Consider the following 20893-nt stretch of genomic DNA (forward strand, 5'->3'; position numbering starts at 1 on the left):
GGCCTCTGGGGGGGATGTGGAGCCCGGACTGCCCGTCGAGGTGCGTGGCTCCAACGGGGCCTTCTACAAGGTGAGGCGGCGCGCCGACCGGGGACAGCCGTGTTAGCCCCCTCCCCCCAGACGCAGCAGGGAAGAGGAGGGGGGCGGGATCGAGCTTCTGGGACTAAGTCCTGACCCTTAGAACCTTCGACTCCAGATCCCACCCGCAGTCCCCAGGGAAGACCTCTAGGAGCCACCCCCCCTTCTCTTATTTTTGACCCCTCAGTTACACCTCCTTTTATCGCCAGCTCTAAGAGAACAAATATTAGGCTGTTATTGTGCCTGTATCTGCGCTCCTTGCCTCCAGGAGAAACCTCTTCACCCACGTTCTAATTGACTTTTTTCCTGTTTCTTAGTGGAAGACATATCTTAGTCCTTAATCACATCTTTCTTGCACTTTCAGCGCACGGAGAATTCTCTCCCCTCTGGAACCACTTGGGAAGGTCTTCTGTCCCATATTAGTTGCTTTAATCTTCCTCAGGGAGGCCTCTGCCTTTGGAACATCCACCCTACTTTCAACTTATATTTCTATTCCCAGATTAAGGAGAAACGGTTAAAATTTGTTTATGATATTTGGCATCTTTGGTCTCAGGTATCAGTCAGGTTGCCTCTCAGCCAGTCATAAAGTGGATCCTTTTTACAAGTCTTGTCACCCCAATTACACCTTTATTGAAGGCCAGCTAGTCTACCTACCATTCTACCCAGGATGGATTTGTATTTGGTCTGTTTGACCTCAATTGCATACAAATCATTTGTATGGCTCTTTCATCTTAAGCTTCATATTCATAATCTCTAGAAAGTGTTCTCATCTGAATTACTTACATTTCTCAAGGATTTCTGCTTCTAGAAGACTTTTGACTAACTTTCCCAGTCCCAAATCTGACAGACTATTTTGGAAGGAAAAGTGGACTTTTATCAACAACTCTTGCTTGTTTCAGCTTCTCTCTCACCCATGATTTGGTTCCATAGAACTCCTTTTACTCCCACCTTTTATCTGCTCTGAATGTATTCTCTAGGATATTATTTTCCCATTAGATTAAGCAAGAGACCCTTCTTGACTCTCAGGTATTTTTGTGTGACTGATGATATTTTGAACCTCCTTGTACCTTTTTTTTATTAGCATGTTTCCAGTACATAATGGTCACACTCATGGTGGGCAGTTGGTATATGTGCATAACATCTTCATTCTTTTTATTTACCCTTTTCATCCCCTCCCTCATCTCTCCCTCCATCTCTTGATCTCTTTTGGACATTATGCCTGGAATTGTCCCAGAGACTTTTCTGATCTCTGTTATATTTCACCCTGAACATTGAGAAAAGAGATAAAAATTGCGTCATATCATCAAGTGTAAGATGAGCCCTCTTTCCTTCAGTTTCCCTCAGGTCTTTTCCCCCCACAGTGGACCTTTCTACCTTTTTGTGCCCTTAGATATGATTTTCTCTGATTCTTTTACTATTAAATTAAATCTTACTGTAGCTGGAAAGGGTCTTGTATTTGCCCTTGGAGTACATGGGCCCCCCCCCCACATTGATAAGTTCATTGTATTTATTTTTTACTCACTCTGAATGCCTGTGTGTTTGCCTTACCTCACCAGGTTTCTTTATATTCAGTATCCATATCTGCCTTAATTTAGCCTCTCAGTTCAAGTTTTTGGGTGTTAGTCTAATATTTTGATATTCCCGTGTTATCTGTGCCTCGATGAAGGAAGCTCCCAGCTGATCTTGTCATTTTCTACATACTTTCCTAACTCTTGGGACTTTTCATTCTAGCACATCTTCTATAAACATTTCTGTTTTCTTTGGCAAAAAGTCTCTGATTCCTTTCTGGTTCTGACAGAGCTCATTTGTCTCTCATATCCTTTCCCCCAACTTGCTTTACCTTTGAAATAATCTTCTTCTTAAGATTTTGGTCCTGTCTCCCCATTGTGTCCTTCACCTGGACACTTCACTCTTGAATTCTGAGTTCCAAGAAGTGATTTTTATTTTTCCCCAAGTACTGGGGTAGAACCCAAGGCCTTTCCACTGAGCTCAGTCCCTGGCCTCAAAAAGTGATTCTTAAATTGAGTGTGATATTAAGATATGCTTGCTTTTATTGTAGGAAGCAGGAGAACCTTGTACAACTGGGAAAAATTGGTATCCAGTTCAAATTAATATATGAGATAGCTGGGAAGGGATATGTATCCTTTTCTTTTTATGAATATCCAACAGAAAGCCTGTCTAAATCTTCCCCTTTTCTCCTCTTGGCTACGGCAGTGATAGACTTGAATGAATGAGGAACAGAATAGTTTGATTTAGAGAACATAGTTTGGAATTGAGCCTGAAGCCAGGAGCTGTAGATTTTGTGTTCTGGCCACTGCAGCATTTTCTGCTCCTTGAGTGATTTAAAAACAACAAATCACTAAATTCACACATAAACTCTCAGTGCCATGCAGATAGTTATCCATTCTGACCTTGCTACTGATTTAATATTCATGACTCAGCATATTTTCTTATGGCTCAGTGTGTTTACATTGCTTCTAGAGCTACGAATTTGGGAAGGTCCCCTTCCCTTCTTTCAGAATTGACTTCCTTCCAGAATAGATGTAAAGCATAGGTTAAGTTATTTAAGTTGTACTCTTCCAAATGAAATACCTATTTACCTTGCGGGACACAGTCACCTTACTTTCTAGACCTTGCCTTGGTATCCTAATTCTAATCTCTTTTTGGTAGTGTTTTTGTGATGCTGAGGATTGAACTCATGGCTTCACACAAGCTAAGGAAGAGCTGTACCACTGAACCACATCCTCAACCCTGTTCACTTCTTAATGATTGAGGCATCAACTTCAATGTATAGTTTTTACCTAGGCTCTTTCAACTTTTCTCTTAGAATTCCCTCTTTTGAGAGCTCAAGACCACAAGACAAGATGAAGGCAGGAACCAATTTTGTATCTTCTAATTTTGGGGAACAGGAGTACCTTGAAACCTAGAGATCTCTTCCTGGGCCTGATGCTAGGTCCCAGAAGCCAAAGCCAGGATGTGCCATGATCACTCAGTCAAATCATCTGGATCTAGATCGCTTTCTAACAGATTCCACTTCACTTGCCCTTGCCTTTATTTTTCTGGTTAGTATAAACAGTATAATTTAGTACTTACTTCTCACCACTGGTATCTTTGAAGTAAAGAATCAGTGTCTTGGGTGAAAGAATGGAATTAAGTTTCAGAGTCAGGATTGGAATATGAAGCAGGGGAAAAGATTGTTTTGGGGAATATTTGAAGGAAAAAGACCCTGGAGGCATGAGAGAGAGTGGCATTTGGTTGAACTGTTTGAGCAGTGTGAGGATGACTCCTTTATGAACTTAGCATTTCTGCCTTGGAAGTCATGATCGTTGGGAAAACCAGGGTGATACAGTATTGCTACTCACTCTTGGCCAACCCAACATGATGGAGAATTGCATTAGAGCCGTAGGTATGGCCTTTGGGTATAAATAAATTTAGGAACAGGACTTTTCAAGAAAGAGGCGGGCAAGTGTTTCTCTATTTTCCTCTCCCTCTGTCTCATCTGTAAAAATAGGTAACACTGTCTTGTTTTTTTGGTTTTTTTTGTACCAGGGATTGAACTCAGGACCATTTGCACTTGTGAGGCAGGCGGTGGAACCACTGATCTAAATCCCTGGCCTGCTGTCTTGTTAATTGTAAAATGTGTAGGGGCCAGGGATTTGGATCAGTTTTTCTGCCACCTGCCTTGCAAGCACAAGGGCCTGAATTCGATCCGCAACACCCCCCCCAAAAAAGACGTGGAGATAGGCATTTTGGATAAATAGTTTAGTAAACTCAGCTGAAGAGACTAGTATTTGAAGTGATTATAGCAATCCACACAGACCCCCATAAAGAGGAAAAGATGGTGTCGCTTGGGGTGTAGCTCAGTGGTAGAGAACATCCTTAGCATGTGCAAGGCCCTGCCTTCAATCCCAGGCACTAAAAAAGACAAAACAAAAATAAAAAAAGGGGTGAAGTGATAATGTGTTAGTGGTTGTGGAAAGAGGGAAGAAGGCCCTGAAGCTAAGGAAAGAACCTAAAAGGGAAGAGTGACCCATACAGGAGTGAAAGTGCCCCATAAATCTTAACTGTGTAGAGAATAGAAGCAGTTGGTATTGGTTATGAATGAAGAGAGGATAAACACTTTTGGGGAAGAGACTATTGATGAAAAGATGAAGCATGGTTAAGAATGGGGTCAGAAGTGTGGTACTATATGCCATGGACAGTAGTAAGTCTAAGAAAGAACTGGAGCTCTATAATGAGGCCCTATCTCTAAAAGGGAAAGATGGAAATATCAAGAGTGAAATTCAGTTTTAGATTTTCCTACAACATTATGTAATGTATGTTTATGATTTACTAGTTCTGTGAGGTGAGAACTTTGCATTTTTCAGGGCATTTTGATCTTTTCTTGTCTGACCTTAGCTTTTATCCTTAGACTGATTTGTTTGTTTGTTTGTTTTTAAGCCAGGGTCTTGCTCTACAGGGTTTTGCTTTGTAGTTCAGGCTGGCCTTGAACTCATTGTGTAGTCCAGGCTGGACTTGAACTTGCAGTGATCCTGCTGCCCAGCTGCCTCAGCCTCCTGAGTGCTGGGATTACAAGTGCGTATTACCATGTCTGGTGTCGTCTTTAGAGTTTTTTTTTTGTTTTGTTTTGTTTTTGAGGGTCTTGCTTTGTGCTCAGGCTGGCCTGGAACTCCCTACATAGGCCAGGCTGGCCTCAAACTCACAGCAATCCTCCTGCCTCTGCCTCCCAAATGCTGAGATTGCAGGTGTGTACCATCACACCAGGCCTGGGGAGTTAAATCTTTTAGTTTTTTCTTTTCTTTCTTTTTTTTTTAAACTGGGAATTGAACTTGTGCTTACAAGGCAGGCAGCGGAACCACTGAGCTAAATCCCCAGCCCCTACAGTTAAGCTGTTTTGTTTGGTTTTGGTTTTGGTACCAGGGGTCGAACTCGGGACCTTCAGCTTTTGAAGCAGGCGGTGGCACCACTGAGCTAAGTTCCCAGACTTGCAGTTAAGTCTTGACATACATATATAACAGTGAAGCCATCACCACAATAAAGATAATGAACATTTTTGTCACAAAAGTCCACAGAGCTGAGTGTGGTGGCCCATGTGTATAATCTGTACACTCTGAAGGCTAAGGCGGGAGAGGATTGCTGAGTTTGAGGCCAGCCTGAACTACCTAGCAAGAGGATATCTCAAAAATAAAAAGTCCCAACCACTGATTTGCTATCATTTTACATTAATTTATACCTTCTGATTTTTGCAAAAGTGAGAAGATAGTTTATCAGAGATAGTCTGTTCAACAGTTAGTGATGAACTGGATATCCACAGAGAAAAATTAGACTGATTATTACCTCACACCACATGTAAGTTTAAGTCAAAAATGGATTATAGGGCTGGGGATTTAGTTCAGTGGTGCCACTGCCTGCTTTGCAAGCACAAGGATCTAAGTTTGATCCCCAGTACAAAAAGGATTATAGGTCCAGGGATTTGGCTCAGTGGTACTGGTGCCTTCCTCACCAGCCCAAGGATCCGAGTTTGATTCCCGATACCCAGCCCCCCAAAAAATCTAAATGCGAGACAAAAAGTTATAAAATTTCTAGAGGACTTAGTAGAAAATCTTTGTGGCCTTGGATTAAAGAGATTTCTTGTGTATGAAATTAATAGTCTATAAAAGTAAATTCATAAGTTGAACTTTTTTCACAGTTAAATTTTAGTATGTGAAAAATAGGAAGAGAGGGCAGAAAAATTAGTCTGTAGATTCGAGCAAGTAGCTTTGTCCTCAGTGAGGACATAGAAACAGGAGATGGAGCTAATACCTTGTCAGGATTCAAGATTGAGGTTTTTATAGATACCTCTATTTTTCTTTTCAAATTCAGCATTCTAGCATTCAGAAATCTGACATCTTTTAAATCCTTCTGTAAATTATGTTTCTTATTTTTACCTTGTCCTGATTATTCTCCAGAGACCCAGGCATCAGTGCCCCAAGTCTGCTCAGAGATCTTGCTGTATAGGGAAGCTAGACCCTTCTCTCTTAGCATATCCTGATGTCCTCTAGGTGTTCCAGTACAGCCTTCACACTGTCTCATGGGATATTCTTAGCTTTGCTAAATGTTGCTGGTATTTTAATTGAACTTTGGCAGGCAGCTCCACACAACAGGAGACATAGGGAAGCCCTGTGGAGCCAGAATGGACCACCAGTTTGCAGACTATTCCCATGCAGTTGTCATCTCTTCTATTCTCATCCTGTCTTATTTCTGGATTTTGCCACATCTTTTTCCATACCAATACCATTTTCTCTCTCCCTTTTAAAAAATGTTTTTGTTTGTAATTGTTTTGTTTGTAGGACATGTTTGCTGTACGTACTTATTACATTCGTTGTGGGCAGTTGACACATGTACATAACACATCTTAATTCCTTTTATGTTCTCTAACCCCCCCATCTCTTATTCCCCTACCCACTTGTAAAATCTGTTTCCTATTTTATTTTGCTCTGTATTTATATTTTAGTTTCTCATACAAGAGAAGCCATGTGATATTTAAGCTTGTTTGTCTGATTTATTTCACATAACATGATCTCAAAGTACATCCATTTTCCTACAAATAACTCAAATTTATCCTTTATACCAGAGTAGTACTCCATTGTGTGTAAATACCACATTTTCCTTATCCATTCATCTGTTGGTGGACTTGACTCAGGCTAGTTCCTGTATGATTTAGCTAATTAGAAGTTGTGCTGCTATAAACATAGGCATGCAGGTATCATTGTAATGTGAAGTCTTAATTTTTTTGTTAAGATATCTAGAAGGAGAATAACTTTTGTGAAGATATCTAGAATAGGTCGAATGGAATTTCTCTTTTTAGTTTTTTGAAGAATCACCATACTGATTTTCGTAGTGGTTGTACCCATTTCTTTTTTTCTATCTCACATTTCATATTCTTTCTCTAGTATACCCATCCTTTCTGGCCATGTCTTCAGCCTGCTTGTATCTCTACTTAAAATGATAGTTTAGATGGCACACACCTTTAATCCTAGTACTCAGGATGCTGAGACCAGAGGATTGTTGTGAGTTCAAGGTTGGCTTGAACTAGTAGCAAGACTGTCTCAAAAACACAAATAAAGCCTGGGTGTGGTGGCGCATCCTGTAATCCCAGCACTCAGGAGGCTGAGGCAGGAGGATCGCCGTGAGTTTGAGATCAGCCTGGGCTACACAGTGAGTTCCAGGTCAGTCCCAACTAAATAGACCCTGTCTCAAAACCCAAAAAAAAAAAAAAAAAAAAAAAAAAAAAAAAAAAAAAAAAGACTTTCCATTACCCCTGTTTTCCCTTGATGGCTAAGGTGATGGTGAAATGTCATTTTACATTTTTTAATTTTTTAAAAAATCCATTCTAGGGCTTTGTGAAGGATGTCCATGAAGACTCTGTCACCATCTTCTTTGAAAACAAGTAAGACCTTGGGAATAGAGAATCCAGCATACTAGGTCCTAGAAGGAAAGTGGAGAAGAGGGGGCGGCTGAGTCTTATGAGGCATGTAACAGATGGGGAAGAGCTGAGGGTTTGGGTGTAGGCACTTTAAATAGAGGAAGGAGTTGAGAATTTGGTGAGGATAGGAGCATTTGCTAGATTGTAACAAGAGATGGAAAACACTCCAATGGAACAGGGCCTGGAGTTTAACCTCTAGTTAACAGGGTAGGTAGAAGTTGCCCAGCTGAGGCAGTAACATTCCTGGAGAAATGGGTGGCCACATCAGTCTGAATAGCTTTTATATCACTGTTTCTCTTGCAGCTGGCAGAGTGAGAGACAGATTCCTTTTGGGGATGTTCGGCTACCACCTCCAGCTGACTATAATAAGGAGATCACAGAAGGGGATGAGGTGGAGGTAAGGGCTAGGGATTTGGGAAGTCTTTTTTTTTGCTACCATGCAGCAACATAACATACCTGGCAGAATTTATTATAAGTATCACTTTCTTAGGATCCTAGACACTTCTCTGGTTGGTTTATGCTCCCTCCCCTAGCTGAGGTACCATGTCCAGACAGTAGTCTATGGGGAAATGGTCTCTTTCATCATGGGTCTGAACCTCCCTACTCTATGGGAGTGGGCTAATTTCAGGGGCTTCCCTTTTCTTTCATTTGTGGTGATAGCGTCTAAAATCCACTGCTCTTAGGTGTGGGTACCACATGCCTATAGTTCCAGTGACTTGGGGAGGATAAGCGAAGAAGATTGCTTGAGTTCAGGAGTTCTGGGTCAGCCTGGGCAACATAGGGAGACTTTGCCTCTTTAATTAAAAATAATAAGGCTGACGTGGTGAAGCACGCCTATAATCCCAACACTTAGGAGGCTGAGGCAGGAGGTTTGCTGTGAGTTCAAGACCAACCTGGGCTACATAGTTTTAGGTCAGTCTCAACTACATATTGAGACCCTGTCTCAAACCCCCTCCCCCCCAAAAAATAAAATAAAAATAATAAATTAAAAGTCCAGCGGCTATGGTCTATAATCTCGCTGGGAGGATTGTAAATTTGGGCTCAGTCTGGGTGATTCAGCAATTTAGACCCTATCTCAAAAAATTTTAAAAGGGGTGCTGGGGATTTAGCCCAGTGGCACAAAGTTTGCCTCATAAGCGCAAGGTCCTGAGTTTGATCCCTGGTACCAAAAAAAAAAAATTATTTTTTTTACAAAAGGTAAGGGGCTGGAAGGCTAAGGCAAAATCACTGTGAGTTCAAGGCCAGCCTGAACTGCATAGAGAGACTCTGTCTCCCAAAAAAAAAAAAAAAAAAATGTAGGGATGTTTGATCTGTGATACCTCAAAAATTAATGAATGCATGAGTAAGATAAAATCTAATACTCTCTGATTTTAAGTTAGTGGTTTAATTCATCTGGTTTCCTTTATCTTTGGTTTAGAATGCATTCCAAGTATCTTAATGTGTATTCCTTTTTTTTTTGAGACAGGATCTCACTATGTAATTCAAGCTGGTTTTGAACTCACTATGTAGCCCAGGCTGTCCTTGAATGTATGGCAATTCTCCTGCCTCAGCTCCCAAGTGCTGGGATTATAGGTGTGTGCTACCATACCCAGCGCTTATTCCATTCTTGATGTTTTTAGATTGTCTTCAATTTCTTTTTTGTTTTCAACTTGTCTTCAGGTCTATTCCCGAGCCAATGAACAGGAACCTTGTGGCTGGTGGCTGGCCCGGGTGCGGATGATGAAGGGAGATGTGAGTGATTGTGAATATCTTTGGAGAACTTCAGAAATCACCATTTTATTTATAGAAAGATAAGAGATAGATGATTAGATCATCCACAACTTTTTTTCCTTTTTCCTAGTTCTATGTTATTGAATATGCTGCTTGTGATGCCACGTACAATGAGATAGTCACCCTGGAGCGACTTCGGCCAGTAAATCCCAGTCCCCTTGCAACCAAAGGCAGCTTCTTCAAGGTTACCATGGCTGTGCCTGAGGATCTGAGAGAGGCGTGAGTGTTGGGGAAGGTTAGAAGTAGAAGGCCCTCTTTGCAGCCCTATTTGCAGCCCTCTCCTTATTTTCTTCCAGGCCCTACTCCCATTCTTCAGTGTTCTCTGTTGTTCACTGGCTCTTTAGGGCCTTTTTTTTTCTTAATGGGATCTTGCTAAATTGTCCAGAGTGGTCTTGAACTTGTGGTCTTTATGCCTCAGCCTCCTGAATAGCTGGGATCATAGGTATGTGCCACATCCCCCATCTCTTGGGCCCTTTGTGCCTGATACACCCTCAACAATTCTCTTTCCCATCCCTGTTTAACTTTGTTTCCTGCTCTCTAATTTTCTCTGTCCCATTCTTTGTCTCCTTAACCCTTCACTGCACTCTGCCTTCTGAATATATATTCTTCCCTGCAGCTGCTCTAATGAAAACGTCCATAAAGAATTTAAGAAAGCACTGGGAGCCAACTGCATCTTTCTCAACATCACCAATAGTGAGCTCTTTATTCTGGTGAGTTTATTCTACCTGAATTTCTCATATGCCCTTTCAACAATTTTCATTTTCCCCTATTAAACTTTTTGTAGAAAATGAGAAGCTAAATTGTGCGTATAGGTTATTTGTCAGAGAGGATTTAGCCTTCCTCATGTACAATCCCTTTTTTTTTGGTCCCTGCCATTTTGGGAGTTGAACCCAGGACTTATGTATGCTAGGCAAGCTCTCTTCCACTGAGTTATATCCTGGCTACTTTTTGGTTTTTAAACCTGGTAATCATTTTGCAATGTGGGTTAATTCTTTGGGGTATTTGGACTTTTTAAAATACACTGTATAACTCTCACCATTTGCTTATGCCTTGCTTCCTATCTGAAACCACTTCTTTGGCACCCAGATGATAAGTCGACTCTTAAGAGACTGACAATGATTTTCTTATTCCTTTCTTTTTTTTCTTCTTTTCCCAATATTAGGGATTGAACTCAAAGTCCTCTCACTGAGCTATATCGCCAACTCTTTTTGAGACAGGATCTTACTAAGTCACTAAGTTGCCCTGGTGTTATTTGGTAGCTCCTTCTAAAAGTGGCTTGCCAAGTAAACATACTAGGTTTTGGTTTGTTTGCTTTTCCTCTGGGGTTCTAGGTTTTTCTCGTCTTGAACAAAGAATTGAACAAAACAAGCAAAAAGCAGTGGCAAATTTATTTGAAAAAGTAAAATTGAAGGGTGAGGGAGAAACTGGCCTTGCAGAGCAAGCTTGAGCCAAATGAAAGGAAAGAGCAAGATAAATGTACACCTTGGAGGATGCAGGGTGGGCTGTACTTTGGAAAGCCACAATAGCAAATACTTCTTGACATCTGTGTCCTTTTTTACTGTCCAAATCTCGAAGAAACCCTGGAGAATTGTACATCCAGGTCCTGAGAGGCAGTGCTGGGATCCCTCACCTCAGGTTGATAACAGGTCTAGGCCATCCTGTTGAAAACGTGCTCAGAGTTTTTGCAAGTTGTCCACATGCAGGGCTTTGGCATCTGTCTGGCCTATGTGTTCCAGCATCTTGTAATTAACAAGTCAGGTTTACTTTACCAGCCACCTTTGCTACTCCCTAGCCTCCTATGTCACTGGTAAGGCTCAAACTTTCAATCTCTTTCCTCCAACCTTCCAGAGTGCTGGGATTGCAGGAGTATGCCATCCCGCTTAGCTTTATCTTTTGTTTGCTTGCTTGTTTGTTTTTGAGACAGGTTTTTGAGACTGTGTAGTTCAGGCTGCCTTTGAAACCACTGTGTAGCCCAGGCTGGCCTCAAATGGTAATCTGCCTACCCCAGCCTCCTGAGTGCTAGGATTACAGGTGTGCCCTACCATACCTGGCCAGTTATTTTTTATTTTGAGATAGTGTTTCACTAAATTACCCATGCTGGAGTCAGAAATTTTGGATCTCCGGGGGTGTGGTGGTACACGCCTATAATCCTAGCACTCTGGTGACTGAGACAGGAGAAGAATCACAGTGAATTCAAGGCCAGCCTGAATTATAGACTTTATCTGGGGGAAAACCCAAAAACTTTCAATCCTCCTACATTAGCCTTCCCAAATTGTGGGATTACAAGTGTGTGTATCATGCGCAGTTTCTTGTTCATTTCTTTGTTGTTTTTTGTTTTGTTTTGTTTTTGTGGAACCAGGGATCAAACTCAGGACCTTGTACTTGCCAGACAGGTGCGGCACCACTGAGCTACATCCCTGGCCCACTCTTGTTCATTTTTTAACTCCTGCCTTTTTCCAGGAACTCAGCATTCTGATTTCCAGTCCCTGATTCTCACCTAGTTTGTGTTCACAGTCAATTTTAATGATTTCCTGTTTGTTTATTTCCAGTCAACCACAGAAGGCCCTGTGAAGCGGGCATCTCTGCTGGGTGATATGCATTTCCGAAGCCTCCGTACCAAACTGCTCCTCATGTCCCGCAATGAAGAAGCTACTAAACACCTCGAAGTAAGTTTTGGCTCTTTCTCCTGCTGAATGGTATTGTTCTCCTTCCTTCCCGCCCCATCCTTTACTCATGCTCTTGTGTTTGCAGAACAAAAAGTATAAGGCTTTCTGGGGCTGTTAAACCAGGATTGGCTATTTTATCTCATACTCCTCAAGATGGCAGAGCTCCATCATGTTATGGTACAGTTATTTTTCAAACTATTAAGTAGAAGACCTTTCAGTCAAGTGAAATTTTTCTTTTTGGTTGGGGGTTTGGACTGGAGATTGAACCCAGGGTCTTTGCACTGAACTACATTCCAGCCCTTTTTAAAAAATTTTTTAAATTTTCAAACAGTAAAGAGTAACTCAGTTGGCCAGGCTGGTCTCAAACTTGAAGTTCTACTGCCTCAGCCTTCCAGAGTGCTGGGATAACAGCACTGGGCCACCACACCTGGCTCAAGTAAAATTTTTCTTAAAACACAGAGTTAATCTGTGTAAAAAATGGGAAAGGAGCCAGGTGTGGCTGAGGCAGGAGGAGCACTACGAGTTCTAGGACCAGTAAAAGGGGAAAGTATCTGGGCATGGTGATGTATATCTAATCCCATTGTTGGAGGCTGAGGCTGAAGGATCATGAGTTTAAGGCCAGCTTGTAAGTAATGATAGGCTGAGCTGCATAGTGAGACCCACAAAAACTGGAAACATTTCACAACTAAAATTTGGAAGAGGCTGTGGCTCTGACCTCCAGCAGTATCTCCAAATTAGCTCTGGAATCCAGACCTCTTGTGAACCATTTATACACTGCGGGGAAAAAAACACTGGATTTGGGTCTAATAAATAATTGCCTTTTGGCAAATCATTTGATTTCAGTGAACTTTATCTTCATCTATTATAATGAGATAGACTAGAGTATTTCTACAAGTTTGATTTGTTTTTGCTTTTAGGGGGTGCTAGGGACTGAACTCAAGGCCTTGTGCATGATAGGTAAGAGTTCTACTAGTGAGTTACACCTCCAGCCCCTCTACAAGTTTTTGAGTTCTGATATCATAACAGTTGTCAGTTTCCCTTTTTCCTAGGTATTAACACCATTCTAAATGAAAGTAGGGGGTATGGGTATGAGTGTGTGTGTCTGTTTGGACATCTTTCCATTTATCAAGTGAAGTTACTCTTTTGGGAGACTTTTCTATGAGCCTGGGCAAATTCTGGATCATGGTAATCTTTGACTCTCTAGGGTTGCTTCTCAGGGGAGTGGTACGTAAAAATTGATAGTTACCCCCAAATGATACAACTTTCTGCTCTAATTTCCAGATGGCAGTGTTTGAGTCTCTCAGAACTTGGTTGTATTTCTCTGTGTGGTACAGTGTGCCAGATAAGCTTTTGTAGAGAGGCAGTATCTTAGAAATAGGAACATGTCCTTGTTTTTAGAAACCTTTGGGCCGTGGATTTAGCTCTGGTTCTGCCACCTGCCTTGCAAGCGCAAGGTCCCAAGTTCAATCCCCAGTACCAAAAAAAAAAAAAAAAAGAAAGAAGAAGAAATCTTCATCAGGGCCAGGGATATAGCTCAGTGGTGCTGCACATGACTGGAAAGCACAAGGTTACGAGTTCGATTCCTGGTACCAGACCCCCCCCAAAAAAGAAATCTTCATTCAAGCATGGGGATGCATACTTGTAACCCAGTATTCTGGGAAGTGTCAGGAGGAATGAAAGTTCAAGCCTAGCATGGACAATGTAGTGATTTAGTGAGATCTTGTCTCAGAATAAAAACTAAGGGCTGGAGATGTAGTTCAATGCAAAGGTCCTGTGTTCAGTTCCCAGTACTAGAGGAATGGAAAAAAAAAGTTGCCTTTTTGTTGCTGTTTTTCATTTTTTAAAAGTCATTTTAAAATACTGACTATTCTTAGCTACTTGGGAGGCTAAAGCAGGAAGACAGTTGAGCCCAGGAATTGGAGGCCAGCCTGGGCAACATAGAACACCCATATCAAGATTTTTATATAAATAGCTGCGGATTTAGTTCAGTGGCACCATTCCTGCCTTGCAAGTGCAAGGTCCTGAGTTCGATCCCCAGTACCCCCAAAAAAGATTTTATATATATAAGTTTTACAAATTATAAAATACCATAAGGCAGGTTTTTTTGGTCTCTGGTTTTGTTTGTTTGTTTCTGTTTTGGTTTTTTGAGACCAGGTCTCACTATGTAGTTCAGGCTGGCCTTGAACTTGCAGCAATCCTCCTGCCTCAGCCTGCTTAGTGCTGGGATTATAGGTGCTGGTACCACCACACCTGGCTAAGGCATTTTATTTTTGGTGCTGGGAATTAAACCCATATCCCCAAGTATGCCAAGTACAGTATCTTATCACTGAGATATACTTTTAAGGCAGTTTATAAAAAATAAAACCCAGCTAGGTGTGGTGACACAGTTTTGTAATCTTAGCATTTTAGGCTGAGGCTGAAATTAGGATGGTAGGTTTGAGCCTAGCCTGGATAATCTTAGTGATTTAGTAAGACTTCTCAAAATTAAAAAATAAAGGTCTGGGGATTTAGCTCAGTTGTGAAGGCCCTATACCTAGCACCTTTAAATGAGATAAAACCCTTCCTTGTCTTTTCTAAAGGAGACCAGTGAGTTATAGATCATTCCTCTCCCTTCCATTCAGTAATTTTGAACACTCAATTCTTTTTCCAGCTTTTCTTTCTTGTCTAGTGTCTTTACTGTAATTCAACCCTGTCTACCTTGGAAGTAATAGATTACAGCTGGGAATATCCTGTCAGATATCTTTCCTACTTGGCACATCCTGCCTAGGACTCATACTTCAAAAAAAAAAAAAACCTTTGTTGTTTTTCCAGAACCTTCCTTCTTTCTGCCCCTCAACCCAGGGATCCTTTTAAGGACTACTTGAGAAATGAAATGAAACTGGTAGTTCATAGGGTCCTTTTTTGCCTTTCTTAGCTCCTTGTTTTTTACTCAGCATATTGGATTTGTTTTGGGAAGATTTGATACTTGTTTGGTTAAGGTAGGAAGAGTTCTTCATACTTTATTTTTTCCATTAAGTTTATTGGTACTTTTAAGGTAAACAATACAGTTAGATTCATCATTGGGAACTTGTATCTTTACATGGTGTATTTTGGTTCTTATTTTTTCCCCATTTCCCTGCCCTCCCTTCACCCACTTCACCCAAGTTCTTTATACTTCAGGTGCTTTGGGAAAGTGTACCACCCTATCTTTTTAAAATTTTATTATTTAATTACTTTTGAGACAAGGTCTTGCTGTTTAGTTCAAGCTGGCCCTGAACTCACTTTGTGGTCCAGGCTGGCAATGAACTCAAGACAATCCTCCTGCCTTAGCCTCCTGTGTGCTGGGATTATAGCATGTGCCACCATGCCCAGCATACCACCCTTTCTTAACCCTCTTGCTGATCTTGTGCATTAGGTAGGTTAGATGTAATCACTTAGCAGATGACACACCAGGGACATATTTTTGTTCAGGATCATACGATCGGATCCTGTGAGAACCAAATCCAGAACTTTGTGGGTCTCTGCTCAAATTCTGCTCTTACTGTACCACCTCCCCTTCCTGAAGCCATTGATATTTAAAAGTTCTGAGTTTTGCATATAGGTCTTAGTGGTCAGCAGACCCCAGGGTGCTTCTGGCTTTCTTCTATGTGTTTCCTTTGCATAATTGTCCTCATTGAGTGTTACGCACAGGGTCAGGTACCTGGGACAGGTCTTCTAAGATTACACCACTACAATTCCTACAGTGCCTTTTTCTTTCAGACAAGCAAGCAGTTGGCAGCAGCGTTCCAGGAGGAGTTCACAGTGCGAGAGGACCTGATGGGTCTGGCAATTGGGACTCATGGTGCCAACATCCAGCAGGCTCGAAAAGTACCTGGTGTGACCGCCATTGAGTTGGGTGAAGAAACCTGTACTTTCCGCATCTATGGGGAGGTAGGGAAAGATCTGTTTTCCAGGTCTTTTGGGGGATGGTGGGAAAATAGTGGAAAGCAAACCTGAGTGGTTTTGGTTTATATCTGTGTATATGGTTCTGAGGATTGAACCCAGGGCCTTGAGCTACATGCTAGGCAAGCACTCTTGCATTGAGCTACCTTCTTAGCCTGCAAACCTGTGTTTTGATAACTTTCTTCCTGACTTGGGTGGCATCCTATTTACCCAAATTCATAGAGTAGCAGGGAGATGGAGATTCAGGTTCTGTGTTTCAGTAACACCTCCCCACTCTTCTCGTAGACTCCTGAGGCATGTCGACAGGCCCGAAGCTATCTAGAATTTTCTGAGGACTCTGTGCAAGTGCCCAGGAACCTGGTTGGTAAGTTGGAGTGTATATAAAAGACAGTAGAAAGTTGGGTACTGTGGCATGCATCTGTAGTTCTGTCTACTTAGGAGGCTGAGGCAGGAGGATCAATTGAGTCCAGGAGTTTGAAGCCAGCTTGGGTAAAAGTGATACACCATTGCACAAATGCGTGCACAAAGCTGGCTTGGGCCTGTAATTCCAGCACACTGGAAGGCTGAGGCATAAAGATTGAGAGTTCAAGCCTAGACTGGACAATTTAGTGACGGTTTAAAAAAAAAGGGTTGGGGATGGCCAGGGATGTAGCTCAGTATAAAGGCCCTTGATTCAATCCCCAGCACTGCAGAAAACAAAAGGGGGGATGGGGGAATGTGAGAATCTGGAAAGTGATTCTGGGTGTTTAGCTGGGATTTGGTACTTGCCTGTGGTTCTGTTTTTCAAGTACAGAGCAAATCATCTTGTGAGATTGATAATAATGGAAGGATACACTTGTAGAGATTGTAATATTTTATTCTATGAAAATTTATCAGAAACCTAGAAGCAGAATTAATTAAATTTATCAGAAACCTAGAAACAGAATTAATTAAATTGAATACCTATACAGAAAATGGCAATGTGTCTGGAAGACTATCTTACTGTTTTTACTCATTTCCTTAAAGTGGGGGCTAATTTCTCCTTTACGCATTCAGGCAAAGTAATTGGAAAGAACGGGAAAGTTATCCAGGAGATTGTGGATAAATCTGGTGTGGTGAGGGTCCGTGTTGAAGGTGATAATGACAAGAAGAATCCCAGGGAAGAGGTACGGGGTAACTAAGTCTCAAGAATGAAGTGTAGGGGGTGGTTTGCTAAGGGGTAGGGACTTCCAAAGGGTGGAACATAACAACTTTTGGCCCCCTCGTAGATTTTGATTCCATTGTGTGGGCTCCCCTGGGAGACCATGTAGAGTTAATATTTCCATTCTTATTCATGTTTCTGATCCATTTTTTCTTCCCTCTGCTCTCTAGGGAATGGTTCCCTTCATATTTGTTGGCACCCGAGAGAATATCAGCAATGCCCAGGCACTGCTAGAGTATCACCTCTCCTATCTCCAGGTAGCTATGTCAGAAGTCAGGAGAGGAGGGAGGTGGGTGTAGCAAGTGGACAAAGGACTCCTAGAGAATAAACGGGTGCCCAGTTAGTCTCTAAAACAGGAGCCATTTGTGGAAATTTTGGCTGTGTTTGGATCCCCATACTGTCGTTGTCCAACCATTGTTTTCCTTGCATTTCTGAGAGCTTAGCTATATAGAATCATGAAGGGAAGGTAGGTGACTGTCCCCTGACCTTATTCCTACCATACCATTTTCCATTTTCTTCCCAACCAGGAGGTGGAGCAGCTCCGCTTGGAGAGGCTGCAAATTGATGAACAGCTTCGGCAGATTGGGCTGGGCTTTCGCCCTCCTGGGAGTGGACGGGGTGGTGGCAATGATAAGACTGGCTATACCACTGATGAGAGCTCCTCTTCTTCCCTCCACACAACGCGAACCTATGGGGGAAGCTATGGGGGTCGAGGCCGGGGCCGCAGGACTGGTGGTTCTGCCTATGGTGAGACAGTTGGGGGGCAGTGGGGGGGGCAGAGGGATGCATGGAAACCTGGAGAGAGTTGGAGATGACAAGGTCGATTGGCCAGGGCTTTGTGAAAGGGAGAACTTTTCTAATCCAGGGGCTGTGATGGACCCTGGGTAGGGGGAGTGACTGAATAAATTTCTTTGTTCTCCAGGTCCCAACTCAGACCCATCCACAGCTTCTGAGACAGAGTCAGAGAAGAGAGAGGAGCCAAACAGAGCTGGGCCTGGTGACCGGGATCCCCCAACCAGGGGAGAAGAAAGCCGGAGGCGGCTGATTGGGGGTCGGGGTAGGGGACCCCCACCTACCACCCGACCCACCTCAAGATACAACTCTTCATCTATTAGCTCAGGTACCAGACAGCTAGGGTTATAAATGTCAGTCAAAAGCAAAGATGATTGTTGCCTACCTCCAGCGCCTTTTTTTCCTCTGGCCAGTGCTGAAGGATCCAGACAGTAACCCCTACAGCCTACTGGACACATCTGAACCAGAACCCCCTGTTGATTCAGAGCCTGGGGAACCACCCCCAGCGAGTGCCAGGCGCCGCCGCTCCCGTCGCCGTCGCACTGATGAAGATAGAACTATCATGGATGGAGGCCTGGAGTCTGATGGGCCTAACATGACAGAGAATGGCCTGGGTGAGGGGTGTTCCTAGGGCCTGAGAAGTCAGAGAGGGGTAAGAATAAGGGATGGGAAAGTGAATATATGACCACTTTTCTCATTGCCACAGAAGAGGAGTCCAGACCCCAACGTCGTAATCGTAGCCGCCGCCGCCGCAACCGTGGTAACCGGACTGATGGGTCGGTCTCCACTGACCGGCAGCCAGGTCAGCTGACCCTGCCCACCAGGAGCCTTCCTAGTGCTGAGGATGGAATTCGTCCTGCCTTGTGACAACTGGGTTTGGTGGGAGTGTGGGCTGGATATCCAAGCTCCTTCTGAAAGTCTCAATCTCTGCCTTCCCCAGTGACTGTGGCAGACTATATCTCACGAGCAGAGTCTCAGAGCCGCCAGCGGCCACCCCTGGAACGGGCTAAACCCTCAGAGGATTCCCTGTCAGTACAGAAGGTAGGCAGGAGAGATGCAGATTTCACCCCACTCCTTTTTCACATTCTGGGGCAAGAGGCAGAAAAAAACTCCCAGAAAAATCTCATATTGAGTTGCCAGAGTGGCTGTCAGGTGGATTTTAGCAGAGGAAAGTGGCTCACAGAGTAACTAGAACAGATGGGAAAGCAGCCCCTGGATAGGTGCTCAGTGTGGAGGACCTAGTGGGAGGGAATGCCTACATCTGAACTTCTACTAATTGCCTGTTTTCCTTTTCCTTCCATTTTCCTCCCCACTTCTTCCTCAGGGTGACTCTGTCAGCAAGCTTCCTAAGGGCCCCTCCGAAAATGGGGAGCTGTCCACCCCCCTGGAGTTGGGTAGTTTGGTGAATGGGGTTTCATAAAACCTCCAGCCTGCATCCCTCCCTTCTCCGTCTCGCTTGCTGCCCACCACCATGGGCCTCACGGGCCCAACTGACCTGCGCTGGAGCTGCTCTTATCTAGGGGGGAGGGGGGTGGCACAGCAGCTTGGGTCCCCCCTAACCTCCAGGAGCTAGTGGAGGGGTGTGTAACAGGGTCGTAGCCCCTTCTCTCTTGTCCACCCTACCCCCAGGGTGAGGGGAGCCTCCCCTTCCCCATCAGACTGGATGTGCCTTTATCCTCTAATGCCCCAACCTCTGAACACCCTCCTTCTCCACTTGTTGGTGGGTGAGGGTGCTCCTTGACCCACCCAGATTTGACAGTTCAGGGGGGCCCCCTGCTATCCCTCCTCCCATCCTGTACCCCCTGTTTCTGGGGCCTCATCACTGTGGAAGACGGGGATAGTAAGGGTATCCATGGGTGGGAGGCATGGGGAAGGTTTTGGAGTAGAACCAGGGGTGTGTATGAAGTGGGGTGACAAGGTCCCCCAGGGGAGGGGGGGACCAACATTGGTGGATGAGAAGGCGTATTTATTTTTCACTGTACAGTATTTAAAAAGAGAATAAAAAAATCCAAATGGCTCTGTGGTTTCTTTCTTGTACCCAGTGTGATCCATTTGATTCTCTTAACACTAAACCTGCATTGGTCCCTGGCTCTTGGCTGTTCTCCACACTAGGCTTATCCTCATCCTCTGGCCTGGAAGATCTCACCTCTGGGAATTCCTGGCATTCCTGGATTCCCCAGGTACCCTCTTGGTCTAGAGGTGGTTCAGGCCTTAGTGCCTGTCCCCTCCCCTGCTGGTGGAGGGAGTTGGGCCACTCCTATGCCCTGAGTCATGGCATGGTTAGGCCTGGCTGCTCAGCTGGAGCTGTTCCTGGCTAGGAGCTGAGAGCCAGGGCGGGTATCTGCTTAAACCGATTACCTGAGGCCTGGGGCAAAGGCTGGGTCTTGTGCTGAGTGGGAAGAGGGCTCCCTCCCAATCTCTGCAACTCCGGGGTCCCAACCCCCGTTCCTGCTCTGGCTCTAGCACCATCACCAACTCAGCACTTGGGAGTTGGCCTGCATTGCCTGGCTCTGGCCTCCTGGCTTGTGTTTAAAGATAAACTTGCCATAATTCAGTGGTTGGGGGCTGGAGGTGGGAGAGTTTGAGTTTTCCCACCTGAAAAGGTTGAATCAGCCCAAGCACCTGCTGGAATGACTCAGGAAATAAAAATTTCCTTCCTCTGACTTGATTGCCCAAGGGGCAGGTCAGGGGTTTGAGTATCTGTAGTTTCTTTTAGCACCACTGAACCCTGAGGGCTTTTGATGCCCCTGTACTTCATCCATTGTGGACAGGAATTGACTTTAAATTGCAGTGCTTAAGAAAGGAGGGAGACAATTGTAGCAACTGAGCTGGAAGGCTTGACACCTAGGTCTAGGGTGGGGAGGGGGCGTGGTACCTGGAGGGGAGGTGTTGGGGCTGGGAAGAACGGGATACCTGGGTTTGTCTAAAGGAGGGGGACGTTGGCGCAGTCTGGGAAGGCTTGGGGAGGAGTCTGTCTTTAAAAGTTGTTTCTGGGCCCAGCCCGCCAGTCGGAGTGCAGGT

The 20893-nt window shown here is 43.8% G+C and overlaps 1 protein-coding gene across 1 annotated transcript; it reads left to right on the top strand.

Moving 5' to 3' along the window:
* The first annotated feature begins 6 nt into the window (after positions 1-6).
* Fxr2 (FMR1 autosomal homolog 2) lies at positions 7-19889 on the top strand. Its single transcript, XM_010614876.3, has 17 exons — positions 7-70; positions 7455-7507; positions 7847-7940; positions 9203-9274; positions 9384-9532; positions 9930-10023; positions 11863-11979; positions 15718-15888; positions 16186-16264; positions 16936-17045; positions 17251-17337; positions 17608-17827; positions 18003-18200; positions 18286-18486; positions 18579-18674; positions 18813-18913; positions 19197-19889. Exons 4-17 carry the CDS (start codon positions 9260-9262, stop codon positions 19290-19292), a joined length of 1734 nt encoding a protein of 577 aa, XP_010613178.1. The 5' UTR covers positions 7-70; positions 7455-7507; positions 7847-7940; positions 9203-9259; the 3' UTR covers positions 19293-19889.
* The last annotated feature ends 1004 nt before the right edge of the window (positions 19890-20893 follow it).

This window comes from Fukomys damarensis, unplaced genomic scaffold, assembly GCF_012274545.1.
Source record: "Fukomys damarensis isolate Sample0158 unplaced genomic scaffold, DMR_v1.0_HiC HiC_scaffold_13, whole genome shotgun sequence".
Taxonomy (NCBI): Eukaryota; Metazoa; Chordata; class Mammalia; order Rodentia; family Bathyergidae; genus Fukomys; species Fukomys damarensis.